Below are 16,040 nucleotides of genomic sequence, written 5' to 3' on the forward strand. Positions count from 1 at the left end.
ATTCAGTGTAAAAACAAACAAAAACCACAAATTTCACTTCAAAAAAGACGTCGCTCGCAATAAAAATGTTGTTTACCACCAACTGCCAGACGGTGACGTCACGGAATATTTTAATTGTGAATAACTCCGTTGGTAATGTACCTAAATCGATAAAAACTTTTGCAAGTTATGACAAATTGTCCCTAGATAGCAGTAACTATCGGTTTTCCGGAAGAAATTCAATAGTTAATTAATTTTAGGCGCAACCGTACGGGTACGGTCATACTCCTTACGAGGATTTTTTTTCTCACCGTACCTGTACGGTCATACCACCGGACAGGTTAATGATTTGAAACTGTCAAACGGGAAAATTCCGTCATCTCTTTCTGTTACACGAGTCATTATGGTAGAGAGCGAGAGATCAAACCAATCCTTCTGTTCTCACCAATGAGATCTGAGCTTTTAGCCATATTATTCGTTTTCTATAAGAATTTTGAGGTGGGCGTGGCGATTTCAAATGAGTTTCGAGGCCAAAGCTTAGTTAAATGCCCCTGATGATATCCATCATTATAATCAGTACTAGATATTTTTTTATTAATTTTCTCCTATTCCGCTTCACTCTTAATACGCAATATTTCACTTTAAAATAAATAGATTTAGCTTTATTAATTCAAAACATGATTTATTATGTCGGGGGAGACGGTAATGTACGCACTTTTAATTTTAATTTCGTTTATTAAGTCACTTACGCGATATGTCAATTAGTATGCGGCGCCGCCGAAAGCGACTATGTTCATATCAAGAGTTGGATTATATTCATAATATCGTAATTCATACCTACAAAATATTTCATAGATATTGCTGCCAACCAAAAAAATTAGTATTGCCATATTAAATAAATAATATCATCGTGTATAATTAATCCATATTAATATGTAAGTCAATGTATTATTTATAACAAATAATCAACAGATAATGAAATAAAATAACCCGAATAACAAACAAATAGAATAAAATGTGATTAAACGTATTCCGTTTAGGTTAGGTTAGGTTAGAACATGGAAAATAGGTATTGGAATTAAATCACAAACCAGTCTATACAAACCTAGCGTAGCCCACATACTATTTGAAAACTGGGATGTAACTCTAAAGGGGACGCGAGCAGGCGTTATTAAAGGGGCATTTTTTTCTATAGAAAATCACAATAGATTAGGTTAGGTTATATATATATTAATTTAATATTTTCAAGATTTTATTTTCTTTAACTGAATTAGTTAGTAGGTAGGTACTGTACCTAACCCGCGCACTGGCTAGGTAAATAACTAGTGGTATTTCCGGCAAATGTCACATTATTTTGTTTCTTTGAAATCTCGTGTGACATATCGCGTAAGTGACTTAATAAACGAAATTAAAATTAAAAGTGCTTATTTTTCCGTCTCCCCCGACATAATAAATCATGTTTTGAATTAATAAAGCTAAATCCATTTATTTGAAAGTGAAATATTGCGTATCAAGAGTGAAGCGGAATTCGTAACCTTTACCATTTTTTTATCAGTGCATTGGCTGACTTATATTATTTGACATTATTTATTGTGCAGATAAATTATTGTTTTGACATTTACATTTTAAAAGTATTTTTATTTGTTTTGTTATTATAAATTATAAGGCTGTTGAATGATGAATACAAACATACCATTAATAAAACCGTTATGATCTCACTCTCTTTCGCATTAACAACACATGTAACCGAAAGAGAAGTAATGACAGAGCTCTCAGTGGCAAGACCAAAGAAAAAATGAGGAAATGTCTATGTGCTTATTAATGGAATAGTCTATGATATTTTGAATTGTGTCTGTCAGTGTCAAAAACCATGGTTTATTTATGTCAAAAACATATTTTTGTGTGTTCAGTTTCGTGTCTTTGTGAAAAGTGATACTATTTATTATAATATATTAAGCTGATCGTCATACCCTTAAGATGATCGTAAGAGGTAAGGATATCATTATTTATGAGTATTTTAAAATAATATGATTCCATTAGTTACCTTTGCCATATGGACAGGGTTCATTTAATAAATTGATTATTTTAATAAGACATTATCCTGGGACATTAAACAGGGAATTAACTCAACCAAATTGAACAAAATGTTGTATTAAACTATATTTCTCTTCTATTATAGACGCAAGCATACTCTAATTTTTTCTTTAAATATTAGACTAAACTCACTGTAATTTAATTATATGTGAATATCGTATTTTATATTTACCCGACAATCTGTCTTTTATTATTTACATTAACAGTACTTTTTATTCCATGGTTGGTACGTGAAAGAAAGAGATTAACTGTCCTAAATCTACTAAAAAAATATTTTCACTACAGACTACAGATAACGCTATCAGCATTTGAAACAAAATGTTGATTGGGTTCAATTTGAATATGTCGAGGGTAAGAAACGATTCCTTACATGGAATTTTATTTTATTTTGGAATTATTAACAGAACAGTTAGCAGTAATAGCATCTACTAAAATATTATTTAAAAAATTAATAATAATAATAATAAAATATTTGAAAAACTCCTACTACTATCATTATAAGCCGAAAATGTTGCATCTTCATTGTTCAATGAAGGAATAGGGACAGCAGAGGAATTGAACCCATGCCGTCTGGGTTGGAATCCAACTCATTTGTCCGCTCCGCTACTGACCAGTCAACATATGAATAAATATTAATGTACTGAACTTGCTACCATCAATAAAATCACCTTGATCCGGGTAGTCTGGTTACCAGGATAAAAGTAATTGAGGGTAAAGAGCTGGCCGTAGGAGTGACAGCTTGCCACACCAAACTATACAGGGTGTATCGGCACGTACCCAACAAACTTTAACCAGCTATTCCTTAGCACATTTAGAATAAAAAATGTTATGGGCACTTTGCTGTCCGGTAACATTTTTTTTTTATAAAAAAATTATCATTCATATTTTCACCACATGTCACCACTGTTTTATCCTTTGTCACAGTTTGAAAACCCATCTGGCAATATTTTATTCGAGTTTCGTTGAATAATGTACGTACGTACGTACCACAGACATAGGAATTAATAGACGAGAAGATAATGGCGAGGGGTAAAATCAACTGTTGAAGAACGAAGGGCGTGAGGCTGACTGTGATTCGTCAATAAATCAATCTGACAGTAAATAGGCATCTCGCATTATAATATCACCATTTACTTCTTAAAAGTAAAATCTGCTTTTGAATGAATATACATTTTTACATGGGAGCGCAAATTACTCGCCACGTTATGAACAAATTTGCGAAGTCCAAATTCGGCAAAAAAATTCGGTTGTATTTTCAGAGTCGAATATTTCGTTTAAGTATTTAGTTAAGACACTTTTATAAATGTTCATAATTTACTTCCCAGCAACCAACCAGCTTTGTGTTTCGCGTCCAGACATGTTTCTACAACTGATCCATATTGTATGATGTGAATATGCTTAAAATAAAGTAAAATAATGCTTATATATGGAATGTAATACGACAATCGGGTTTATTCTCTTTTTCACATCTATTTTTACAAGTTTTCATAGTACAAGTCAACATTTTGCCGTGTTATTTCGTAAAATGAACCGATGATGCCTCGACCATAGTTCGCACAAGAATGATGACGTCACGTTTTCAAATTTCACTTGAGGCCATACGCGAGCACAGCCGGCTCCAATGGAACCGGTATGGGGAGTGGGGATAATACGCTTTTAATCACTTAGGGCAGGTCTACTAATATTCATATGTCTATGGTACGTACCTACATTGGCGCGCTTTTACAATCACAACGAAATGGCATGGCACCATTCGTCTCATTTTTAACTATTATTATTTAGTGTGTATGAAAGAGCGAAGACGCTTTTTGACACACTTGCTAATAACAGCTGTTGAACACGAGAAACAATGCCAATGACAGTGACGGAGTATGGATTTTTTAATAATTTTTGTTTTTAATTGAAAAAAAATGTTACCGGACAGCAAAGTGCCCATAACATTTTTTACTCCAAATGTGCTAAGGAAAAGCTGGTTAAAGTTTGTCATGTACGTGCCGATACACCCTGTATATATATAGGAGAGGGCAACCTGGAATGAGAAAAACCAAAGTACTCGTAAACAGACCAGACCCAATATGAACCAGGTAACTACTCCATATGGACAGAAACTCATTGAGAGAATTAGTAGGACTACTAACGGGACACTGTCACCTCAGGAGACACATGTAGAGACTCATACATCTAAGGTGCTAATGTCCCGATCTGATGGAAACAAGACTCAGCTACCTGGGAAGCCAAATATCCAATGAAAACCCTGGTGAACTTTGTCAAAGGGATCAGGTTACTGTTAAAATAATTAAGTGGAATGGGAGATAGCATAATGAGTCCATGGCCTGAGTGCTCACAGGTACTATGGTAAACGGTCTCCGTTTAGTAAAAAAATATACATACGAGTATTATATAAATATGTTTTGTATACAGGGTATATCAGGACGTACCCGACAGACAGACAAATAGCGATTAACATTTTTTGTCCGGTGACATTTTTTTGTTTCGGTCAGTGATTTTTGTTTGTGTTGGTCTAATGTGTATTTATCTGATTTAAGTATTATTTATCTTTCCTTGTCTCTGATCATAGTAATAATATATGCCACCCACCCCAAAACATTAGAACCAAATGATTTAAAATGAATTAATTTAGTTTTTAACAGAACTTGACACTTCACTCCAATTTGATGCATTATTATCCTGTTTTCTTTTCAAATTTCTATCTGGATAAAGCGTTTGACACAAAACTAGGGTTAGCCTCACAAAATAAGGGTCAATAAATTATAAATAATATCAAATAACCTTAAGACACGAGAAATTTTGAGGAACGGTTCGTGCCGGGGGTAAGGCCAACCTGGTCAGTTTCAACGTCTCAAAAACCCAAGTGTGTCTGATTCCGAAAAAGAGGGAGATCAATCTTCATCGAATCGTACACCCGCGCGCTTGAATCATTCTCGAGGAACGGCTGCTCGGCCTTTTAATACAAAATTAGACAATTTATCTGTCAGATATATTATATCCACTTGTTACAATCTTCGTCGATTCGAATACGCGCGCGCTTGAATTATTCTCGAGGAACGGCTGCTCGGCCTTTTGATACAAAATTTAAATTTGGATTTGCGGCCAAAAGCTAACCTAACCCAATCCAACCAAACTGAATAATATTTTTTCATCGAAAGGTATAAGAAATATCAATTACCGATATGTGCTATTTTATTTATTTCTTTTAAATTATAAAATATATACCATTAAAGAATTCGATTTATTGTGATTTTAAATTCAATTTTGGCAATTATTTTCTAACTGATGATTATTATTAAAAATATTAATTATGCCTTACCTACTATTTAAATATAATGAGATATAAAAAATGATTAAAAATAACTTTTTATCGGCTTAAATTTAAATTACAAATGACTAATTTACATTGTTTGCATACAAATTTATGCTACATGAATAAAATTTTTCACTCAAAAACCTTCTAAAACAAAAAACGCTTCTTTTAAGATGTTTCATTTATTACTAGCTGTTTTCCGCCGCGTGTTGCTGTGGCTCAGTCTGTCTGTGCAGATAGAGAAACAATAGCGCGTGTTGCTTTTAATCCAAAAGATGGCGCTGTTAAAAAAAAACATGTTTGTCGAACAATTGGCGCTGTTTTTCCAACAGATGGCGCTGATTAAAATAAAACCCGCTAGTTTTTACCTGTCACAATGTATAAAAACACACGCGTATTCAAATGCAACATTGTGTCAAAACTTCTAAGCAATTGGTCAAGAACTTAGTAAAAACCTATTGTGTAGGTTGGGTAATATTATTTTTTTTTTAATAATTACTCACAAAAAATGCCAAAGTTGTCAAATCAAATCAAGAAAAATCGATTTCTCTAACGGCCTTTATTTCATAATTTAAAACACAATTAATAAAATAGCACATATCCATATTAGATAGTTCCTAACCTTTTGATTTAAAAAAATGTTATTCAGTTTGGTTGGGTATTTCGGCATTAAATCCTGAAGCACCTATATTTGGTACTAGATAGATGTAGGGTTGCCAGATAAAAAAAAACTTATTATGGTCCACATAAAAAAAAACCGAACATTTTTTATCAAAGGGTCCTTTGATTTACACCCCATTGATTTTGGCCAAAACAAACAGAGAAAATTACCGAAAATATCTGAGGGTGAACACCATGAAACACTTAGTAAAAATTAAAACTTGTATTTATTATTACTATTGGTAAGCAAAAAATCACCTTTTAACATATTTGGCACTAGATGCTACTGCTTTAAATAATCGTTTAAAGAAATCGCCCGAAACTGTATAATATTTAAATGAAATAAAACACCTAATTCGCTTTTTACGGTATTCACACCCAGTCGATATCTTTCGCCAGTCCATGCATTACCCCTTTTTTTATATATTTGGTACAATATTTTTTTACATTTCAAAGTTTTCCAGTAATGTTGGCCTCACTGGGTGGCTTGCCCGTGCTGAGGCCTTCATTTTATAATATGAAAATATAATCTAAATACAATCTACAATATAAGATAAAATAATACATTTAATATATAATCTTGTGTGTTTGTGAGTGATGTGTGTTTATATTGGTTTTGTGCGTTACGTGTAGGTTTTATTTTTATTTTATGCTATGACATTTTGGTAATATTGTCTTTTTTGTTCTTTAATCCATTTTGTAATTTTGTGTGTGAATTTATTTTTATTTTCCTCAATTTTAATTTCATTTTTTAGACGGTTGAAAGCTTTTATAGCATGGTATTGGTAGTGTCTTTGTCCAAAGCTTGAATTTACTGTTTTTATGTTTTCTTTCCTTTAGAAGGCATTAGAGACGGGAACACTGCACATATATTGTACCATTTTCAACAGATTTGAGCAAGTCTTGCTACCATCCGCCAGAATCGCTCACGGCGTTTGCTCTGTAAATTATCTCGTGAGAGAAGTATATACTCGTATGTCGCGTATTTTCAAAAAAACCGGACATTCTATTGTCTGGTTTTCCAAAATTTTCTAGACCGGACAGCCGTTCAAAAAACCGTACTTTCCTGTAAAAAAACTGTAAGTGCTGGCTTTTTCCATCTAAGGCAGATAAAATCAATTAGGAGATGCCTTCCCTTTGATGGAGCAAAATCACTCATAAATTCGTTCGTTGTCTCACGCATGGACTATTGTAATAGTGCATATGCTGGCCTACCTAAAAAACAATTCAACAGAATCCAGTCCGTTTTCAATGCTGCGGCGAGAATGATTTTTGGTGAATCTAAGCATTGTCGTATAACCCCGCTTCTAAGGGATCGTCTTCATTGGCTTCGATGCCCTGAAAGAATAGAGTTCAAGATCTGCCTAATGACCTTCAAAGCATTGCAGGGAATGGCGCCAGCCTATATATCGGAATTATGTGTCCGACAAAACCTAAGCGATAGACAGCTTACTCTGAGGTCAGCAGATCTAGATGTTACCAATCGTTTAATCGAACTTTCTCGGTCAAATCGAGCTGTTTACTATGATCGCTCTTTTCGTGTAGCTGGCCCACTCATTTGGAATAAACTTCCCCCAGCCCTTACCAATATACAAAATTTGGCTGAATTTAAACGGGTTTTAAAAACAAAATTATTCAAAAAATCATATTTAATAATTTAAAATCATTTATATTCTCATGAATCTAAGCTTCTTTTTTAATATACTATAAAAAGCCAGGTTTTGAAGTTTTCCGGTAATTGTTTGGTTTCGGTTTCCTCCTTATTGTACTTTTATGTTTAATGCCCACCTATTATATAATATGTATTTTAATGTTTTCCTGTTTTATATAATATTTTAATTTTAAAGTTTTTTTCGTGCACTGTCACTGTCTTTTATTGTTGTCCTCTACTAAAATAGCACTGTTATTGTTAAATTTTATTCTCTGCTTTTGTGTAAACCGTTTATTCTTTATTTCATATTATGTAATTAATTTTTTTTAAAGGAACACAATAGGAAATTTTATTTTAGTTTATTATAGTTAAGCGCACTTGAAGTGAAACAACACAAAACTGCGCTATATAAATGTTATGTTATTATTATTATTATATTATATCCGGTTCAAAACCGGACATCTGGCAACCCTAGATAGTTACCAAATGAAATTATAAAGAAAAAAAATCTTCAACCATCGATATGTGAACAAGACCTACATTTCAGCTTTCAATGCATTAACAAAAACGACTATAATTATTGTGTTTCGGCGTAGTCGATTCGACGAATGTTCGCAATATAGGGTCAATACCTAATACCATAGAATAAAAAAATAACACTAGAAGTGCCTTTCATACAAATTTGCATGGAAATAAATAATGTTCCATTTAGCCCGTTATTAGCCCAGCGATTATGTCTATGTTCTTTACAAGTTATGTCATTATTTCAATTCTGTCAAGTATCTGGCATATAATGATATAATAACAGAACTTCAATAGGACTTTCACACAACCCGAAAATGAAAGTGGAAATTTGATGAATTGTTCAAATTCCCCGAAACAACCCGTCCTAACTTACACTAGGCTGACATCGTGTATCACCATTCGATTTGAATATCGTAAACACAGTTTAAGGCCCGATTGAACAAAGATTTGGATCACGAAACACGTCCACAAGGCATTTCTTGTTTTATTCTCTATTTTGTGTTCAGTTTGGCATCTAAATATTTTTATTAGATTTTAACATCTAAGCCTAGTTTGATCCTAAAATAAATGTTAAAAGCTGTCAGTTATAAATTTTAATTAGATTCCGTAGTAATCAGACAAAGCGCTAAGAGTAGGAGATAGCGCCCAGTCTCTTCTCCTGTTACTACTGGTCTAAAGCCTCCAGTATGTCTGGTGTAGCCAGCGTAGCAACACGCCTACGCGGACTACGAGAATTAGACCGGTTCGTAGCCGAGTTAGCTACGATGTTTCGTTCGATTCGTGTTCAATTCTCAGGTAAATAAAAACTGTTTTTAAACGGTAAAAATGCATCACGTATAATGAATTGAGTTATAGCGGTTTATTTTCGTATTTTTTACCGATATTTTTTTGCGGTATTGTTTTAAACACTACTTTGGACGGTGGATGTTATTAAATTATTTATCTGTTTTTTATGTAAATGTAAATCGTTATAAAAATTTTCAAATGAATAAATAAATGTTTGAGATTGTACCGAGTTCTCTTCGAATGAATTATAGGGTACATCGTAATTTGCCAATCCTTGGTAAATTATGTATTTTTATCGCGTCCCTCTTTTCTAGGGCTGTAAGTATAATCTTATGCAAAGTGTAATCGTTAAGTTTAACTAATTAGATTTTTTGAAATCTTGTTTCAGCGTTCTTGGTTCTCGTATATTCGCTGTTTGCCGCTTCAGTTCTCCGTAAGTACCAACCTGTCTATGTAATTTATTATAAAACTTAGTTGCTAGGGTATTTAAAACACACGTTAAGCCCCCTCACTCCGAATTTATACCAATTTATGAAATATTTCTCTTGAATACTTTTCAAATTCCCTTAAAAAATATGTTATTTTTAAGATAATGTACATTTGTAAAGCCAAAACGGTAATTATACGAAATTTCAACGATAAAAAAAATCGCAAAGTATGCTCCGAAAATTATCATAACATAAAACATATTTTCTGTTATTTAATATGTTATAAATATGAAATAATTCACAGTGTATCTTTAAAGGCAATTTAGGAATTTGTCGAGAATTTTGTGCTGCATTGTAAACGATTCGCGTTTTAATAAATATTTTCATAACCAGCTGGACCCCGCCACGCGTTGCTTTGGCTCAGTCTGACAATGCACATAGAGAAACAATAGTGCATGTTGCTTTTAAGTTCAACAGATAGCGCTGTTTTAAAACATGTTTTACCTGTCACAGGTGACATCTATATAATATCTAAATATATAAAAAAAATACGTGTCACTATGTTCGTACTCGCTAATCTCCGAAACCGCCCAACCGATTTCAATGAAATTTTGTGAATGTGTATGGTTGGTTCCAGCTTGAAATGTAGGATATTTTTGGACCCGATAGGTGGCGCAAAAAAAACAGATTTTTCATCCGAAAATACACACAACCACAAATTTTAACTTCCCTACATATAAGGCGGTCTGTGGCAGGATATTGTCTGCTTGAACCCACTATTAAGTATATAAAAAACACACGTATTCGAATACAACGTTATCACCCCTGACTCGGTTAATGAATATCGTAGCATTAGCTAAAATATTGTACCAGTCAAAGTGTGCCCGTATTAGGGTGAAACCGGTCTGGTCCCAATTAAATAATTGTAACAAATGTATATTTTTTGTTAATTTTAATATTTCAATCGAAATTTAAAAAAAATGTACATATTGCTACGAAAATAATTAAATTTGGGTTGAAACATTTGATTTCTGTATACCTGTTAGGTACTTTTTGAGTTCGAAGTATTTTTTTTAAATCGGATAACTCAACACAATTACAATTCAACACACTTTTAAAAAGTTAAATGAAAAGTGATGAAACAAAAACTACATTCAATTGGTTACTATATTTTCAAATCCAATATTTCGACTGTGCCCATCTCTACACAGAGAAAAATGACAAATATTTAATTTTGCTAATTTATTAAGAATCTCTTCAAATTATTTGTAATCCGGTTAGAAACGGAATCGCAGGTCATTCACGAATGAATTTATAGGTTTCCTAGTAAACTTTGAGTAAAATTCGAATGTACAGGATGGGGCAAAAGTAATCACCCGATTATCTTTTTATTATCGATAATTTTTTTTAATGATAAACCGACGCATGTCTTGTCGATTTGTATTCTGGGTTTGTTTACTTCACAAATGTCATAACCGAATTGACATTTGGCGCCATTTGAAAAAGCTATAGTGTTTTCCAATAGGGTGATTACTTTTGCCCCATCCTGTATTATCACGATGTCGGAACATGATTTCATAAAAATTGAAATATTTTCGCATTTCGTCATTGTTTGTCATCAAGGCAAATGCAGGTGCATGAATACGTATTCCGATATATTACGAATTTACTAAAAGTTTATCAGGAAACTGCCTGAAATCCTGTTTTTTACCGGATTATTTTCGTTTACATTACAACACGACCGTTACGTTTAATAACTGATCACACAATATGATCGAAAGCTTAAACGGACCGAGAATCGTCGTTTAACGGGGACCTTTATCGAATGAAGTTTGAAACACCTCAACCAAGAAATTACCTTATGAATGTGTAAAACATTAAATTTGCGGCTAATGGCTGTTTTAAAAATTAATATAAATACTTATTTCTGCTGTGCCTCTGTCTGTGACTCCGGTTAAATGAAACAATTGCGTTTTTTTAAATTGGAACTGATTTGTTGTGAATTTAGACTGTTCCCATTGATGTGTTATACAGTCAAACTTAGTTATAACGAGCATGAGGGGACCGACTAAATTTGCTCCTTATAGCCATTACTCGTTATATACAAAACAGGTTTTTAAATGTCGTACGAACCTACTTACCTCTACTATCAATATATTCGCAAATGTACAGTATATTATAATAATTACAATATCGTATTATCCATGGTGGATATTTTCAGTTGCGAACTTACCAAATACAAGAGGTCCATAAAAGATTATTACTCTGATGGTTTGTGAATAATGTTATGTTTCTATTATGATTTGATTTATATCTACGACCTCTCTCCATGGCTATAAATGTATTGATAAATGTTTTGTTTTGTAAATTTTTCGTTTTATATAATCTTTTGTTTTGTATAAATTTTTGATTTCATATTCCTTTCTTACAAATTTAATTTACTTATTCCTTATCATTCTGTCTCAGTAGAGGTAAAGTCACAAGGAGGAAATCCATAATTGGTTTTATTTTGGCTATATAATACTTATGTACAAACTGAAATAAATGTAAACTGTCGATTTCCGTAAAATTAATAAACAAATATTTTCAAAGTACGAGTAATTATTTCTTAAAATTTAACATCAAATTCTAAAAAATCATAAGAAACCCTAAATCTTGAATTTCGCTGTCATCTTGAATTTCCCTTTTTTTCTACTTTGAGAATAATTCCCAGTTAATTCGTTGACCCAACGACCCATTCAAGTATTCGGTATATCAGTGAATCGACCTCGTTATAACAGCCAACAATTATATGGTGACCGGATAAATCATCACAATTATAATTCATCACATCTTTAAAAAGTTATATAAAGTCATGGAAAGTGATGAAACAAAAATTTTATTAACTGGGTTAAGTAGGTTATGTTAGGTCAGGTTAATTTTTTTTTCATCGTTCTTAATGACTTTATATCACTTTTTAAAAGTGTATTGAATTGTCACTGTGTTGAGTTATCAAGGAACCCAATTATATGAAGATAAGCCTGAACTAAAATATCGTCTTGTAATTGCTCATTATAGCCGTGAACTCGTTATTGCCGTGATCGTTATAACCAAGTCCAACTGTGGATTGATTCCACTTTTTTACCTTCAATAATTAGTCCAATTTGACTTCAAACGCTCTAAAGCCGAACGACCGGAAACTACAGAATCCCCGCGCACTGCTACTCGCGTGTTAATAGTGAATCACGTTCCGACAAGATATATTAGCATGCAATAGCGCTTCTATGACTATTCCGTGAATTTTGACGGATTTGCGCAAGTATGTATTAAAATCTGTGTACGAGTTGGTACCTATATAAAAATAGCTTTGATTTTCTGAGCCAATATCATGCATAGATAATGATCACACTGCCAATCCCAGAAAGTTCTTTTTACCAAATTCAAATTACGTTTTCCCGGGTAAATAATTGGCGGCAAAACTGACAGCTCACCTTTAAAAGCTCGTTTCCTCCGAGTGTTTTTCGCCGTTAGCGTTATTCCCCGCTGTATTTTCCTCTATTATGCAGAATTTTCCACTTAGAAAATGCATTAAGAAAATATACAAATGGCTAGAGATTTTACTCAATTCGGTAGATAGTTATTGAATTAAGCTTCTTAGAAAATTATTGTGGATGAATTAAATGAGAGAAAATATGTTTTGTTTTCAAAGATTTTTTCCTAAACGTTCAGTTAGAATGTTTCAATGATATTTCAACTGGTTTTTCACTGCAGTGCAATTTTTTTTACATTAGCTACACACAGGAGGCCTTGAGGAAAATGATTCCCCTCAGGGCCTGTGTCATCTTTGGGAATGCTGTGTGGAGGGTCTTTTTAGGAAAGGGAGGATATGTACGAGGGGTGGGTAGCTGGGTGATCTATCCCGATCCGGTTTGCCATGTAGTTGGAGGACACACGCATCCGCCGCCAAGACCCGGATAAACCTCACCCCATGTACCCGGACACCCCTGCTAAGTCACCAAACGTAGCGAACCATTTAGGGTGACCTATGGCAGAGGTGTTGTTATCCAATAAATGCTTCCCGGGCGGCTGTACCCATGCCCGTAATTATTAAGAATCTCTTATTGTTAATTCGGTTAAAAGCGGGTTTGCAGACCGTTTTCCGATAAACTTTTAGTCAATTCCTAATATATCGTAACACGTGTTCAGGATTTTTATGAACACGTTTTCCGGCATCGTGATAAAATATATATATTCGTATTTTACTAAAAGTTTATCAGGAAACCTACCAATTCATTATTTAAAGGCCTGCAATCCCGTTTTAAACCGGGTTTCTAATAATTTGAAAAAAATCTTATAAATTATCAATATTCATTTTTCTCCGTGTAGGTAGGTACTTGTAATAAAACGCAGTAGTAATGACAGAATAAGTGATGCAATAACTACGTAAGTAAATTTTTTTAAATATCGCACAAGAGTCCCAACTGCCCCCAACCGTCCGGAGCCAGTGAGACTATTGAATCCCCAATTGGGGGATGTTGTGAGGCTGAAGGTAGCGGGTAGGGCAAGGAAATCGAGTAGAGGAAGGTGGGAAAATACGTGGCTACGCAGATGTCATAACCAAACACGGCTAAAGGCATTTCGAGCAATGTTTAGATTCTGATTTGTGTTCAGGGCGATACTGAGAGTAACACTCTGGAACATGCCGCAAATATACTATTTTTAATTAATAAAGTATACTATTTTATTACGTATATTATTCTTAAGGCGATGCACCACGTAGTAATTCAAAATCTTTTATTTGAAAATTTGGTCGCTTAGAAATGTTTCAGATGCTTTAATTAAATACTGCGAGTAGAATACATCTTGGCCTTTGAAATAATCGAGTATTTTTTAGATAAGTCTTTTTATAAGCCCAGAAAAAATAATGTATAAGGCCTATGAAAACTGCTTTAAAGTTCAAAATCTCCTACTTACGAACCCATTTTCGGTTATGATTTTATTGTATAATGTGGAAAATTAAGTTATTTATAAAATGATCGGAAAAAAATTAAATATTTATGCCTGAACATCCACAAAATAATATAAAAAGCACTTTTTCTTGCATAAATCAAAACAGGCGGATGGTGTTAAGCGGGAATTTAAACCTTCTCGCCATCTACGTAAGGGGTGCTATTGATAGCGGCTCGATTTAAAATATTACACTACGTAGTGCATTGCCTTAATGAATTACGCGGAGAAAAATTATGATTGCTAATTTATTTAGAATCTCTTCAAATTATTGGTAATTCTGGTTAAAAACGAGATCGCAGGCTTTATAAACTTTTGGTAAATTACGAATATATTATCATTTCTCTCCGTGCAATTGTGAAAAGACGATAATTCCAGATTCATTGCTGAGAGCCTTACCCATCTACCACGGAGTTCGTAAAATCAGACCGTCTACCATAATATTATAAGAATTCTGCCCGCATTCAGTACTAACCCCATTTCATGGCGTGCATTTTCTTCCCCGAAGTCAAGAAAGCTCATTTAACGATCGATAATAGCTTAGAATTTTGCTTGCACAGGTTATTATAAAATCTTTTCTTGTCATTCGTCTAACTGAACTTTTAAGTCGACCTAGTTTTAAATCGAACGGTGCAATATTTCATTTATTCAAAACTTACTGCAAAACTGGGTACCCACCCAACTGACTACAAAATGACAACTGTTTTTTTTAAATATACATAATATTACGACGAACTAACAGGAGATCCACCATTAGTCATCACATGTGAATTTTTAAAATTTTTATTTTTATATATATTTATTTATTTATTAACGGACATCGTCCAAATTACAAAATAATAACACTAATACAGTAAAAGGAAAAAACAGGATTAGACAAAGGTACATGAAAGCAAAGACATAAGGCAGATATAATATAAGAAAATAAAGTGACAAGTCGAATCAAGTCAAGACTACGCCGTGGGTCAGGACAACAGGAAACTTATAGTATTCCGTCACTTGTTTAGCGACTGGCAAAAATCATTCAGACTTGTCCCAAAAAAGTTAAGGTTTTGACTTGAGTTGACCAGTCTACACATTCTGGACAATGGTGAATAAAAATTTGTCGAATGATGGTTGAGGAAGAGCAGTTCATTATTTCTGAGTCTGTGCGAGGGGATATTGAAGGGAATGAGTTGCAGTAGAGTAGGTGAATCAATAATACCATTTGTAATATAACAATACAATGCAAAATTAACCTTTGTCTGTCCAACTGGGAAGGATTCCCGTTTCAGAACAGCCAAATTGTGTATTTAGTACATAATATTCTTATAATCGAATGGCGATGCTGTCAAAACAAATTTTGAGAACATTGTTGACTGCATTCGAAGTGACAGGATGGTTTCTTTATCCTTGAAAGAATTGCAAAGATGTAATTTATTACCAGCGTCAATTTGAATAACATTAGTAATTGCATTCAGAACAGATGAATGGTTTCATTCGGGACATCACAAGTCTGAGATTCTTTCCAGGGCATTTTGGAGAACATTTACATTTTTTTATTATAATAACCATTGACATCCAGTTGATAGACTTGCAATAGCATAAAGTCTGTGTACTGTGGTGATGT

The 16,040-nt window shown here is 33.4% G+C and overlaps 1 protein-coding gene across 1 annotated transcript in view; it reads left to right on the plus strand.

Annotated features, from left to right (window-relative positions):
- The first annotated feature begins 1,829 nt into the window (after nt 1–1,829).
- LOC149421974 (beta-1,3-glucosyltransferase) overlaps nt 1,830–16,040 on the plus strand; it is a 62,363-nt gene continuing 48,152 nt past the window's right edge. Inside the window, exons 1-2 of the mRNA XM_089634198.1 lie at nt 1,830–1,969; nt 9,406–9,450. Of these exons, the coding sequence (XP_089490324.1) occupies nt 1,957–1,969; nt 9,406–9,450 (58 nt within the window). The 5' untranslated portion in view covers nt 1,830–1,956. The remainder of the gene's footprint in view (nt 1,970–9,405; nt 9,451–16,040) is intronic.

This window comes from Hesperophylax consimilis, chromosome 8 (assembly GCF_061612785.1).
Source record: "Hesperophylax consimilis isolate HC1 chromosome 8, BYU_Hcon_1.0, whole genome shotgun sequence".
Classification (NCBI taxonomy): Eukaryota; Metazoa; Arthropoda; class Insecta; order Trichoptera; family Limnephilidae; genus Hesperophylax; species Hesperophylax consimilis.